The following is a 14,534-nucleotide window of genomic DNA, read 5'->3' as shown; positions in this document are numbered from 1 at the left end:
CCAAGAATCACCCCTTCGTGGAAAGGATTTTCAGACACCGAATTTGAATTTGAAATGGGTTCGGATGATGATTTGTTTCAAGAAGATGAATTGGAAAACATTGATCCAAGGTGTATTAGTTAGTCGGCTAATGCATTGTTGGGGAAGGCCAAAGGTTTTAGAGGTAGGAGGAGCAATCGTTAGAAAAGAGAGGAGAGAGCAAGGGAAAAAGGCATCATCAGTGTATTGGATTTTATGAAGAAAGCCAAGGGAGAAGGGCTCTCCCTTGGTAAGAGATGAAAATCACATCCTGGAATGTTAGGGGTCTATCGGCCCCTGACAAGAAACACCTGGTCAAGCATTTTTTGAGTATTCACAATCCTGATGTGTTACTTTTACAAGAGACCAAGCTTGGTGGAGATAAAACTGGGCAGTTCATTAATTCTTGTTCTAAATGGGATAGTTTATTTCAAGATGCAATCGACACTGCTGGTGGCCTAGGTGTGGTATGGAATCTGGTAAATGTCGAGGTGGTACCCATTGCCTCCTATGAGAATTGGATGGCATGTGAGATCAAAGGCATTGGTACAAATTTTCATTTTCCAATTTTTAATGTATATGGCCCGATGAAGACCAAAGATAAATTGAAGGTTTGGAGAGAAATTATAGTGCAAGCGTCTCTAGTTGAGAAGGATAAAGCTATCATAGCAGGGAATTTCAATGCTTTGTTGGGCATGGATGAGAAAGAAGGAGGTATCAGAAAATGCTCAAAAGTGATGGAGGACTTCAGAGATTTCATTGAACACAATAAGTTTATCGATAGTATTCCAAAAAATGGTAAATTTACCTGGACTAACAAAAGGTTGAACTTCTCTAAAATATCGGAAAGACTGGATAGGTTTTTTGTTGGAGATTGGTGGTTGACAGGGGACTTGTTATTGGTCACTTGCATTATTCCCCAGTGTGGCTTTGATCATTTACCAATTTCTTTATCAATCGGGAAGGAGACTCACAAACAAAAGAGCTACTTCAAATTCCTTAGTATGTGGTGGTGTGACCCGAGTTTTAAAGAAAAACTCAAGGTGTGGTGGCTGGAAGGAGACACTTTCGTGGGCACCCCTAATTTCATATTTGTTAAAAGGCTTCAATCATTAAAACATAAGATTAAGGCTTGGAATAAATCAAGCTTCAAAAACATTTTTTCAGAAAAATTGAGAATAGAGGAAGAACTTGAAGCGTTAAACCAAAAAGTGATGTTGGCCGGGATGAATAAGGAGGAATTTCTGCTTGAAAATACTTTGAAGGAGGAGTACAATGTAGTTTTGAAAAGAGAAGAAGTTTTTTGGAGGGATAAGTCTAGGGAGCTATGGATTCCAGAGGGCGATCGTAACACCAAATTCTTTCATGCATCTTCAAAAGCCAGAAGAATCCATGATAACATCAATGCCATCAAGGATGAGAATGGTCATTGGAAGATGTTAGATGAGGAGATACAACATACTGCCCTTAATCATTTCCAAAGAGTTTTGGGGAATGCTGACTTGGGAGGAATTGACTTTGAGCACCTTGTCGTTGCGAATATTAATAATAATCTGATTTGTAGTTCGGATGCAGAATTGCTGGTAGCTCCCTACGCCATGGAAGAAGTTAAGGCTGCGACGTTTGTACTACACCCAAACAAAGCCCCTGGTCCAGATGGGATGACTGCAGATTTGTTTCAAAATTGTTGGGAGTTCATGGGAAGAGACATTTGGATGATTGTTGAAGACTTCAAGAAAAAATATAAATTTATTAAAGAATTGAACCACACCATTATTGTGTTGATTCCCAAGAAAGAAGATTGTGTAACTGTGGTGGATTTTAGGCCTATCTTGTTGTGCAACACGATATACAAAATCATTTCGAAATCTATGGCCAATAGACTCAAGAAAATCACGTCTAATTTAATTTCTGAAAACCAAAATGGCTTCACACCTGGTAGAGAGTTAGCAGACAACATCTTTTTGGTAGTAGAGGTGCTGCATTCCATGCAGAAAGGCAAACAAAAAGGTATGACCACTAAACTTGATGTTGCAAAAGCTTATGACAGGTTGGTTTGGGATTTTCTTGTCCGTGTTCTTGATAAATTTGGCTTTCCTAAAGATTGGATCGATTGCATTAAATTTTGTATTTCTTCGGTGAGTTTTTCTCTGATAGTAAATGGAGCGGTCTGTGGATTCTTTGAGGCCACAAATGGGCTACGCCAAGGGGATCCTCTTTCCCCTTCTCTGTTTGTCTTAATGGCAGAGGTGTTGGGCAATTTCATCAAAAGGAGAAATAGTGAAGGTTATTGGAAAGGCATCGGGGTGCATGAAAATTTCGAGGCCATCACGCATTCACAATTCGTGGATGACACAATTTTGTTTGGTGAAGCTTCCATGAAAGAAGAGAAGGAAATCACGAATGTCTTGGACATTTACACTCAAGCTTTGGGACAGGGACAAATCGCAGGTCTTCTTCTTCAACACGAGCAAACCTCTTCAAACCAAAATTGCAAACTTCTTGGAGTGTAAAATTGGGGTGTTCCCCATCAAATACTTAGGGGTTCAGATCAGATCTAGTTGCAGGCAGAGTCATATCTGGGAAGTTGTGATTCATTCGTGCCAATTGAAGTCTGATAAGTGGAAGAACAGATGGCTCTCGCAAGCGGGATGTTTGACTATGATCAGAGTTGTCCTCTCGGCTATTCCGATTTACAGTATGTCTTGTTTCAAGATGTCGCATGTGGCTGGGAGGAAGTTGGATGGTTTGATCAAGAAATTTGTGTGGGAAGGTGCCAAAGATCAGAGGAAGATTCCCCTAATCAACTGGGATACCATGTGCCTTCTCAAGGAAGAAGGTGGAGCAGGGCTGAGGAAGATGAAACTTCAAAACCTTGCGTTGGGGGCAAAACTGACTTGGAAAATGTATGAACATCCGAACAAGTTATGGTGTAGATTCTTTAGGAGGAAATATTTGGATTTGGAGAATCCAAATAGGATCCTTACCATAGCCGATGCTACTAGAGGTTATTCAACTTGGAATTTCTTGTGGGACTACAAGAACATCATTATCAATCACATTTCTTGGCGCATTGGCAATGACCAGACGACTATGTTTTGGTGATACTCATGGGAAGGTGAGAAGGTGCTTGGTGACTTATTTGCAGAATAGGAATGGGTCAAAGAGGTTTAAAGCAAGGTCGGCCTTTTTGTTAAAGATTCTGTTGATGACAACTTGAGTAATGGTGGGGTGTTGGGGTGGAAACTATTGATATTGGAGAGAGAATGTTGTGTTTGAAGTTGGCAGATCTTCTGAAAAATAGATGCGTCTTGTAGTCTGAACAAGAGGACACCATATTTTGGTGTGCCTACAAATCGGGTAAGTATAGTGTGAAATTGGGGTACGAGATTCAACGTCACAGATTGAGAGGAAGCAAGTGGCCTTATTATCTTTTTTGGAACAATATTAGTCTTCCTAAAGCTGGAGCCTTTATGTGGATTTCACTACATGGCAAAATTATGACTGGTGATAGATTGAAGCATATTGGGATTTCAGGATCGAGTTAGTGTGTTATGCGCAAAGGGAGTGAAGAGACAACTAATCATTTACTCTTTCATTGTCCCTTAGTGGATGCATGTTGGGATTGGCTCGTGGATAAATTGCAGTTCTTTTCGGTTAAAAATGAGCTCCTTAAAGATTTCCTTCTTGCGTGGCCTAAAGCAGGTCATTCGAAGTGGAGTGGATTGTGGCTGATTACCCCTACTTTGTTAGTTTGGCACATTTGGAAGGAGAGGAACAAGAGGATATTCATAGAATCTCGTCTTTTGTTGGAGGAGGTGATTTTCAAAATCAAGGTGGCAATTGAAGAAGTGATTAATGGCAAGCCCCCTAAAGTTAAATCATTCAGGTATTGCAGTTGGGACAGGGATATGGAACACAATTGGTCACTCAAAGACTAGGGTCTGGTGTGCCCTCCAGTTCCCAAAACCAATAGGAAGCTAGTTAGATGGATTCCTCCACAATGTGATTGGGTGAAGTTGAATTTTGATGGAGCGAGCAGAGGGAATCCTAGGATTTTAGGTATTGGTGCAGTCATTAGAGATTTCTCGAGACAATTGATGGGAGACTTGTTTGGGAGTTTGGGCTTTGCCACAAATAATGAAGCAGAGATAAGGGCATTGGCGACTGGATTGGACTTATGTGTTTAGAAAGGGTATGACAAAGTCATCATTGAAGGAGACTCACAGATTATCATTAACGGTATTTCAAAATCCAGCTTTCAAAATTGGAAACTAGGTAAGTGGATACCTTATATTAATAAGCTTCTGGGATCTATTAACTCTTTTGAACTCAAACATACTTTTAGGGAAGGAAATAAGGCGGTAGATCTTTTGGCCAATGTTGGGATTGATAAGGATCTTAGTATAATCATATTCGACAAAGAGGATGCAGACAAAGTAGTTTTGGAAGCCATTCTAAACGAGATCCCAGATTTGACTCGTATGGGGGTTGGTTAGACATTGATTGATGTTAACGCCTCTCGCGAATTGGACCATAGGTGGCATAGTTGAGTGATAAAAGGGAAATTAGAACTGTGTTTTGGCTACTCGTGATTCCCAGTCTATAGAAAGTGGCGGTGACAGGTACGAGTTAGTCATACCTCTAATAGATCAAAGTATGTGATGGCAGTTAAGAGAGAAGTGCGCAGATCCCATAAGATTTCTTTGGAATGGGAGTTTGGATGTTTCCAGTAGTCTGCATTCTATTTAAGGAGGAATAGGATAGAGACAAATGTATTATGATTGGATAGCCAAAATGCCGCCTTTTGTGGGTCTGAACTGTGTTAACTGTGGGAACTCTCTGGAGCGACAATGCCTCAACCTGCTTGTGTTGGAGGAAGAAATCTGTGGGGCAATTATCTCCCTGGTGGATTGTTCCTTGAGCTTAGATCGTCATTGGTGTGATGGGCTTGTTTATGGAGTGGTAATCACTCCCATAGTAGATATCTTGGAGTCACCGGTGGAAGGTGTCGGTTTGATGCAAGGATTTGTTAACCCGGTGAACATCCAGGCCATGGCGGATGCAATTTTTGAATTGCGAGAAGGGGTCAGGGAGAGCATCCTGAAGTTGTATTTTGAGCTTGCTGATAACATTTCTTCCGCATCTGATACGAAGGAATCATCGGGAAATGGGCAGGAGGAGTCTGATGGTGATGAAGATGAGGAAATGGATGCAGAAGGAGAGAAAGAGGAGGAAGCATATGAAGGAGAGGCGATTTAAGAGGACATGGAAGAGGAGACAGCCTCAGACAACGAAGAGGAAGAGGAGGTTGATAGAGAGGTAGCTCGCAGAGCAGAGCAGAGAAGAAAGGCCCTATTCGCGAGAGAGGCTTGGTGCACTTTCAAGGCAGGTGTGTTGAGCGACAACCTCAACAATTTCAGGAGGCTCCTGGATTCAGATGATTGGTGGCTTTCGGAGGGGTCAACTGACAATCTCCTTAGCATAGGGGATGCGGTGGTGGAAATACTTCACTTTATTAGACAGAATTATGGAATAGGATATTGGTGTTCAGGTAGTTGGGGTGTATTTGCCAGGGTTTTTTGTAGTCGGGTTTTGATTGTAGCTATGCTCTCTCCTTAGTTGAAGAGATTTTTGTATTGGATATGTGATAGCATAACTATGTATCTATTTTCTTTTATTAATATAGGGTGCTATCCCCACAACTGATAGCACTTACCTTTAAAAAAACAAAAAAACAAAAAAAACATCTATACGATGTTAGGGAAAAGCAAATTGATTTGATCATGGAAAAGTTTCTCTCAAGGTTGAAAATGAAGCTTGGGAGAGTCACCGACCCTTTGTTTAATTGAAATTCCTTGAGCTCTAGATTATATAATTGACTTTCAATTTATCAAGCTTATGAATGAGCATGCATATAACAAGACATCTATTTTATTTTGTATTTAGTTTTGTGCTTATTTTGGTAGAACCTTTGTAATGTTGGTATCAATTGATATATATTTTTTAATTCTTTATAGGCTTTTAGTTCTTTTAGGGGTGCTCTATGGGGCAACAACATTTTAGATTTAAAGTGGAAACAAGTTGAGAGAATTTAAAAGTGCTTAATCATAAATAAGTTCAAAATAAGGTTTAGTTCCTTAAGAGATTATGCTAAGTGAAATAGGGGTAGGGTCTCTTAAAGCAATTTCTATGGCGTGTCTCATAATGTATTTAAAAATAATTGAACAAATGGAAGTAGGTAGATTGTCAAAGGTTATTTTCATTAACACTATGAATGAAAGAAAGACAACTTGAGTGAAGAAAAATAGTAAATGGATGAGAAAATGGAATATTAATTTTATAGGCATGCCCCATAAATAGAAAAGAGATAAAGTATTTTTTTATGAATAAGTTTGTAAGTGAGTATGGGGTAAAGTGCTAGGGAGAAAGAATAATTATTATCTTAATGAGTTTAACCCAACATGCAATCATCAGAAAAAAAACATACTAGTAGCTAGTTTTCCATGAAGAGCCAAGACTCTAATTTATCAACTAAGAAATAACTCGAATCAATTTCAATGTGAAACAAGGCAATGCAAAAGACCTAAAGAAACATGGGAAGAAAGGGTATGCATTTTTTGTAATACTAGGGTAGTGAAATTAGAAGAACACTTTATTATAGACTATGATGCCCTCAAGGACATTAGGGACAAACATGTCGATATCATGTCAACTATTTCATGGTATGGTTTATTTAGCAAGAGGTGTTTTGAGAAGTTAGGGGTCTCATCATCTCTTTGAATAGGAAAAGGATTGATATGTAGAAGACAAAAATGAAAATGTTGATTATCCCATTGGCTATTTTTAACCTCATGGATGTTAAAAGTTATTCATTCATTCTCACTAGTGTAAAGGAGAATCTTTGTATTTTCATAGTCATCTTTGTATACAACACACCTCACTTAAAGGACAATAAGTTGTTGATTTTGGTGACGGTGAAATATAAGAAAAAATGTGAGCATAAAGTAATTTTTTAAAATTATTTTTACCTTTATCCAATGGTTAGTATATGAAGATTATAAAAATCTATAAATATTATATATTGGGTAAAATGAAGAAGTTTAATTATTATTATCCAATGGATTAATACTCTCTAGGGTAGTAGGTATGTGATATGTTGATATTCTCGCCAAAAGTTCAAATGTATTAAGGCTTTTGTTATGACACAAAATGAAGCTATGATTCATCATATATCACAACAAAACTAGCAATGCCCATTTTTCATCATACTAACATTGAAGATCTATGTAAGCTTTAAGATGTCAATGAGTGCATTAGATACCTAAACAAGAAAGGCAATCCTTTCATCATAAAATGTAATTTAAGCATCTCACACACATGTCTATAAGACCAATATGAAAACTAAAAGTTTTTAATTTTTGTATTGTAGAAGAGTTGAACTCAGCACAATTTAAATACCTACAACATGAACTTTACCATTAAACCAAATACCAAAGTTATTGAATTCAAACAAAAGATCTTTACTTCTAAAAACCTAGTAATATATGATAAACATTATTACTCATGAATTTTATAAAAAATAGTAACTATTCTTATCCTATACAAACTAGATTAAATCACAAAATAAAACTAAAAAATAAAAAATAAATTTTTAAAATTAATGTCTAATTCAAATCCAGACTTACAAAAGTAAATAATATAAAAGTTTTAAATAATATATCGTTCCCCAAATCCAAACACAGATACTATAAACAAATTTCTAGTGCTAGATGGAGCCTATGCATTTCAAACTCTTTGGTTGGCATGAAGCTCTGGCATGGTCAAAGGATTTGGATAGTGCTGCGAAGGAACTTTTGTCTCAATAGAAATTGGAAATCGGAAGGTGTAGACTCACGGGGAGTACCTACCAAAGTCTATGTAATGTGCCAAAAGTAGAGCATGAAAGTCAGGCCAAAAGTCTACGAGATGTGACGGGACTATCTACAAAATCTGATTCACTTTGACCGGAAAAGCTGCTCAAATAATTGTGAAAGAAGCTCTGGATAGCCGCCACCCCTCGTGTCTAAATCATATAAAAACAATAAATTTCTAGTTCGAGATGGAGCCCATGCAATAGATTGAAATGTTAGCCATGATTGCGTTGTTAAATGATTTGCTCTGTCATAGAGTTTTTATATCAATAATTGAAAGCAAAGATGGTAATACTTCAGACAAATAATTTTGGTAAAAAATACACAATAGAAATGTAAATTCCCTTCAAATTATATAACAAGTCAGCACATCTTTCATTATTGAAAATTTGTTAAGCAACATCCATCAGGAACAAATCTATCATACAGTAATTACTTGTACAAATCACATTCCTTATACCTCCCAAAAGTGCAAGTGCTAATATGCTTTATATATATTTTTGTGTGCTTAGCATACTAACAGCACTTCAATATCGATCCAGCTTGTGTATGCACGCACTTATATTATTTCTATTTGTCATCTACCTTCTTCCATTATACTTGCAGAGGTTTCATTACGAGAATAAATGCCAGCGAGGAGGCTAACATTGGGACTGTGACTTGTCATGCTTACGAACCCAGGTTTAGTTGGACTTGGCAATTGCACGGAAGTGGTAGATATCATTGTAACAACATTAGATATTATTGGACGGACATCTGGAATCTGGATCAGCCTGTGTGCACAGAAGTCCAATTTGAATGCATCTTAACACTTGCTCTTGTGGGCAATTATTACTAGAACTCTATCCACAATATTAAGAGAATGACCTCCTTTGTAAGCTCTCCATGCCTGCACAACCATCACACAGCAGTAAAACTCAACATCTTAAACTTAAATTCTTTCCCATCCTCAATAAACGTCCAATGGTAAATGGTCAAATGAGGGACTTAGTATCATACCCATTCTACTAAGCTGAAGCTCTGCTTTTCTTTTGAAAGATTGATGTCGGTATTTTTTCCTCCACTCACAATCTCAAGCAGTAAAAGTCCAAAACTGTAAACATCAACTTTTACAGATAGTTGTCCTGCCATTGCGTATTCTGGAGCCATGTACCCACTGCATATCATCATGACTCCAATTTAAATGTTAGTCAAACTTTCGAAGCACAAAAAAAAACTTAAAAAGTTGAGAAAACTTCTTACTATGTCCCTGCAACTTTTGAATGGATCTGGGTTTCATTATCAGGAAAAAGTCTCGCCAAACCAAAGTCAGCTATCTTTGGATTTAGTTGCTCATCAAGCAAAATGTTACTTGCTTTGATGTCTCTATGAATTATTCGCAGCTTTGAATCCTCGTGAAGGTACAGAAGTCCACGCGCAATTCCATTTATGGTACTAAACCGCTTTCGCCAATCGAAACTTCTGCGACTTTCTGGGTCTGTGTTTCAATTTTCAAATGAAAAAAAAAATGTTCAGCAAACCTCTTTATTTCTTTTGAATGGATCTGGGTTTCATTATCAGGAAAAAGTCTCGCCAAACCAAAGTCAGCTATCTTTGGATTTAGTTGCTCATCAAGCAAAATGTTACTTGCTTTGATGTCTCTATGAATTATTCGCAGCTTTGAATCCTCGTGAAGGTACAGAAGTCCACGCGCAATTCCATTTATGGTACTAAACCGCTTTCGCCAATCGAAGCTTCTGCGACTTTCTGGGTCTGTGTTTCAATTTTCAAATGAAAAAAAAAATGTTCAGCAAACCTCTTTATTTCTTTTGAATGGATCTGGGTTTCATTATCAGGAAAAAGTCTCGCCAAACCAAAGTCAGCTATCTTTGGATTTAGTTGCTCATCAAGCAAAATGTTACTTGCTTTGATGTCTCTATGAATTATTCGCAGCTTTGAATCCTCGTGAAGGTACAGAAGTCCACGCGCAATTCCATTTATGTTACTAAACCGCTTTCGCCAATCGAAGCTTCTGCGACTTTCTGGGTCTGTGTTTCAATTTTCAAATGAAAAAAAAATGTTCAGCAAACCTCTTTATTTCTTTTGAATGGATCTGGGTTTCATTATCAGGAAAAAGTCTCGCCAAACCAAAGTCAGCTATCTTTGGATTTAGTTGCTCATCAAGCAAAATGTTACTTGCTTTGATGTCTCTATGAATTATTCGCAGCTTTGAATCCTCGTGAAGGTACAGAAGTCCACGCGCAATTCCATTTATGGTACTAAACCGCTTTCGCCAATCGAAGCTTCTGCGACTTTCTGGGTCTGTGTTTCAATTTTCAAATGAAAAAAAAAATGTTCAGCAAACCTCTTTATTTTATTCTTTGATTCTAAGTTATCTTTTCCGAAGTGTATAGAAATATTGTTCATTTTAATTTGGGAATCAATTGCATTTCTAAACCATTTTTTCACCGTCTTCCAGCCCACAATTTATGGAACCTAGTTACCGTAAAGATGGATGCAGAGGAAGGGGAAGGGGAAGGGGAAGGGTAAGAAACATTAAAAAGAAGTTTGCAAATGCAATTCAGTTTAAGGAAAAATGTTGTTGAAAAATAACCCACCAAAGAGAAAGGCATCAAGGCTTTTGTTTTGCAAATATTCATAGACAAGCAACCTTTCAGATCCCTCGGCAAAACATCCGAGTAGATTGACAAGGTTTCTGTGTTGAATATTGGCCACGAGTTCCACCTCATTCATAAATTCTCTTTTCCCTTGCGCAGATCTTGCACACAGCTTTTTCACTGCTATCTCCTGTCCGTCTTTAGTCATTCCCTGGGCATTTCAACAATTACATCTGTTCACAGAGACCCTTCTATGAAACCCAAAAAGTTAAAATTCACATTTGACCACACTCATACCTTATATACGGCAGCAAAGCCTCCCTCTCCAAGCTTGTTATTATTGTCAAAATTTCCTGTTGCTTCTATCAAACTTTCTAAGCTGAAGACAATATGTTCTTTCTTAAATAGCCTGGTTTCTGGGTGCTCTTCATGTAATATTAAAACAGAGAAACATATTGTAATCATTCATATATATAGACATATATAGAAAAGAAAAAATAAATCAAACCCTAGAAGTTGCACCTTCATCCTGAGTCACCAAGGTTACTTGCTGGGTCGATACTGCAGATGCTACTCTGCGTCGGATTGTAAAGAAACATCCAACTAGGGTTACAATTATGCCTCCCACGATTCCCAATATTAAGGCTACTCTTCTTGAATTTTCTGCAAGTTAGTGTGTAACCATTTAACAGGTAATTTCTACATATGATATAACCAACACAAAAAATTCAAAAAAAAAATATATAAAAAGATTAGAGAGGATGCAAGATACTTTGATGAACAGGAGAATTGGATGGACGAGGAGTGTTGGATGGAAGAGGAGTGTTGAATGGAGGAGGAGCGTTGGATGCAAAAAAGGGGTAGAGCTCATAGCTCACTTTGCAGCTTCCTAACAGATATTGGGCACCTTGTTGAGCAGAACAACAATCCTCCAGTCCTTTCATTGCGATCGACAAGCATTTTGTGCAATCCTTGATGGATATATCTCTCCAGCACTGCACTAGACCATAAAAATAATTTGTAGCCTCTTTATCACCAATAGTATAGGAATATGTGCTTTCTCCTGAGTCGAATCCCTCCCTTGCAGGATCGCTAGCTGTATCAATCAGATTTTGTACAAGACCAAAGGTCATGCCCTTGGCAGCGAGGAGATTCACTAGTATAATACCGTGGAAATCTAGTGTTGAAAAGAAATCTGTCTTATCATAGCGTAGAAAGCAGTCATCCAACCATAGCATGGCACCAACGGAGTTGACACTATGTTCTTCAAGAGTATTGTTTCCTTCCATTGCACAGTTTGAGCATTTCAGTGCTGATATGCCCCCACTACACTGCAGAAGGCCGTAGACCTTGTTGGGTGCTTTGCCAAAGGAAGAAGTGTTAAATCCTGAGCTTTCAGTCGCATTCTTAAGCAGATTAGAGAGAACTATATTCAGATTAGATGACTATGAACTGCCGTTGGTGTATGCCAAATTATTAGAGCAGTTATGCCATACATAGGTGGATGTTACTAGAGGCAAACTCATTGCAAACATTAAACTAAACTTAAGAATAATGCATGGTTGGTTTCTTCCTCCTCATCTTTAAAGACAGTTCTGTAGGTTGTAAAGGGAAGCGGCTAAATTCTACGCAAAACGGTATTCTAAGAGAAGCCGTTAAATTCCATGCAAAACAGTATTCCGTATAATTTTTAAAATCTATAAAACATACCAGGTTTTTACGAAATTTTCAAGAGTGAGATCTTTTACATTTCTATTACTGTTAAACCAAAAAAAATCTGATAAAAATATTTTTTGAATCTGTAAGGTTTATTGGTAGAGATTAGCCTATACCGTTTCAGAGGCTTATCTTATGACTATGTTGCCGCTGTATTTCAAACTCTCTGTTTGGAATGCACTCCAAGCTCTGTATTTTAATACCAGAGATATTGGGAATCCCAAGTTTTTTGATGCGTTACTAATTGATAATATGCGCAGAGTTATTCAAGGAAAATATATAAATTCTTTCAATTTGATGTATTTCTTCAACAGGCGCTCTTTCAGGAAATGTATATGAAATCAGTGACACGCACATGTATTGCAGACTACGCTCTTTCCACCTATGTTTTAAGATTACTCAATTTTCTTTTTTTCAAGAAACTCATTATCGTGATGGTTTTCTGTTAACACTACTCAATGACAGCTGTTTTCCCCTTCCAGTCACGGTTGGGATGATTCCTTTCCATTATTCCGTAATGTCTATCCAGCATCCAAAATTTACCATTGATAGTATTTAATAATTGATTATAAAAAAAAAATCATTATATTTTAATTTTTACTTATTTAAAAAACACAATCAATGGTAAAATTTGGGTGCTAGATAGACAATGGCTCAATGTTTGATAGCTAGGTTGGTAAGTGTAAGTATATATTTTTCCTTTAGTGTAGGAAATAAAGATGTCCATTTCACCACCTAGACATATTGAAATTTAGGATTGATACTACAATTGTTGGAAGATTAGGTTTTTAGGTAAAGTATATATTTTCTTATGTCAATGAGAAAATAAAGATGACCATTTTATTATTTGAATATGTTTGAATCTAACATTGATGTCCTAATATTAGATGGTTAGGTTTGGTAAGTATAAATATGTATATATTTTTTAATGTAGAAAATAAAGATAATGTTTTATTAGAAATTTTGATTTGGCAAGTATGTAATGTATATATGTATACATATACATATATATACATACATATGCATGTGTGTATGTATGTATGTATAAGCTAAATTCAAAATTCTTTGATTAATTTTTTAAGGTATTTTTTAAAACATTTTAGGATAAGTAGAAAAGGTTTCAATAGTTGTAATAATATATAATAAAATAATTGGAGAGAACATTAATGAATTATTACTACTCTATGCAAACGCTTCTTTGAATGACGTAGTGTATGAATATATTAGAGCATTATCACCATACATTTGTGTCAAAATGGAGTTCTTGAATTCAAACATATTAGGTCAAGCACTCCACAACACATTCAATACTGAAGCTAAGGCTAACCTCAAGTAGAAGCTCTTCTTGCTAAAGAAGAAGCTTGTATAATGCAAAAAACCCTTTGCACAAAACAAAAATTCTCCTTCATATAAGTTACCATGAAACTCTAGATTATTTATGTCAAATGCTAAAACATCCAAATGATCTATTTCAAGAAATGGTATATCTATTTCAAAATATAATTATTTCATGCTATCATGACAGAAAAAAATAAAAGAATGCCATCTTAAAAGGTGTAATCAAGCACTTAGGTCTTTCAACTAATGTACATCGAAAACCTTACTATTTGGGATTGTTGCAATAAGAATATTTAGGTAAGATGCAATTGTAATTTCAAGTATGTAATTAAACATAATGAAAGCATAATAACTTGTGACATCATGTCACTAGATGCCTATGACATAGTACTTTTGAGGACATATGTGTATGATAGAGATGATTTTTACAAGAAAAGTCATAATGGTAGACAATGCACATCAACAACCATGTCAAAATTGAGTTCTTATTTGGTTGCCTTCTTGAGGAACGCATAGGTGGAAGAAGAGCGGTCTCGATGCTCCCTTATGGAGGTGGTCATAAAATTTGTGATGAAGGGCAACCATGGAACCACTGCATCATTTTCCACTCATGCCTTCAAATTAGTTGCATTGGGGATGCCTACCACATATTGTGCCATTACCAAAACCTTGTCCAACCCACCAGTATACTTATTTCCAAAGAAACCTTTGGTCATCCTTGCAAATTCATCCTTTGGTACCTCTAAGTCTAGTAGGGAACCCATGAAGTGAGACAATATGTCAGTGTTCACTCTATAATGATCCTCGTTGAACAAAAATCTTCCCCTAGAATCCACTTTACAACTCTGCATAAGCCTACACACAATTATGCTAATGCTCTTTGCAACTTAAAGCTTAATCTCTAAGTTTGGAATGATGTAATTAACAAGGTAATTACTTTTTATAGACATTT

The 14,534-nt window shown here is 36.8% G+C and overlaps 1 protein-coding gene across 2 annotated transcripts; it reads right to left on the bottom strand.

Moving 5' to 3' along the window:
• Positions 1 to 8,279: 8,279 nt before the first annotated feature.
• On the bottom strand, positions 8,280 to 12,099 carry LOC131068012 (cysteine-rich receptor-like protein kinase 10). 2 transcript variants are annotated; one of them, XM_058003207.2, is made up of 7 exons: positions 11,301 to 12,084; positions 11,051 to 11,191; positions 10,826 to 10,953; positions 10,529 to 10,739; positions 9,174 to 9,408; positions 8,931 to 9,087; positions 8,280 to 8,820 (listed from the first exon to the last, which is right to left on the bottom strand). In XM_058003207.2, exons 1-7 carry the CDS (start codon positions 11,815 to 11,817, stop codon positions 8,737 to 8,739), a joined length of 1,473 nt encoding a protein of 490 aa, XP_057859190.1. In that variant the 5' UTR covers positions 11,818 to 12,084; the 3' UTR covers positions 8,280 to 8,736. The 2 variants fall into 2 exon arrangements, with proteins under 2 accessions (XP_057859190.1, XP_057859188.1); XM_058003205.2 differs by lacking the exons at positions 8,280 to 8,820; positions 8,931 to 9,087 and having other exon boundaries at positions 9,326 to 10,232; positions 10,826 to 10,944; positions 11,301 to 12,099.
• Between the last annotated feature and the right edge of the window lie 2,435 nt (positions 12,100 to 14,534).

The sequence above is a fragment of the Cryptomeria japonica genome, chromosome 4, assembly GCF_030272615.1.
Source record: "Cryptomeria japonica chromosome 4, Sugi_1.0, whole genome shotgun sequence".
Taxonomy (NCBI): Eukaryota; Viridiplantae; Streptophyta; class Pinopsida; order Cupressales; family Cupressaceae; genus Cryptomeria; species Cryptomeria japonica.
The sequence above is the reverse complement of the archived record's forward strand: the minus strand, read 5'-3'. Positions and strand labels throughout refer to the sequence as shown.

What these genes read in the sequence shown, in the direction of transcription:
- LOC131068012 (XM_058003207.2), bottom strand. Translation starts at nt 11,817, where the DNA reads ATGGAAGGAAACAATACTCTTGAAGAACATAGTGTCAACTCCGTTGGT. An exon ending in CTTGGTGACTCAGGATGAAG is followed by an intron (nt 10,954 to 11,050) that starts GTGCAACTTCTA and finishes TATTACATGAAG; the next exon opens with AGCACCCAGAAACCAGGCTA. An exon ending in TCAAAAGTTGCAGGGACATA is followed by an intron (nt 9,088 to 9,173) that starts GTAAGAAGTTTT and finishes GATGATATGCAG; the next exon opens with TGGGTACATGGCTCCAGAAT.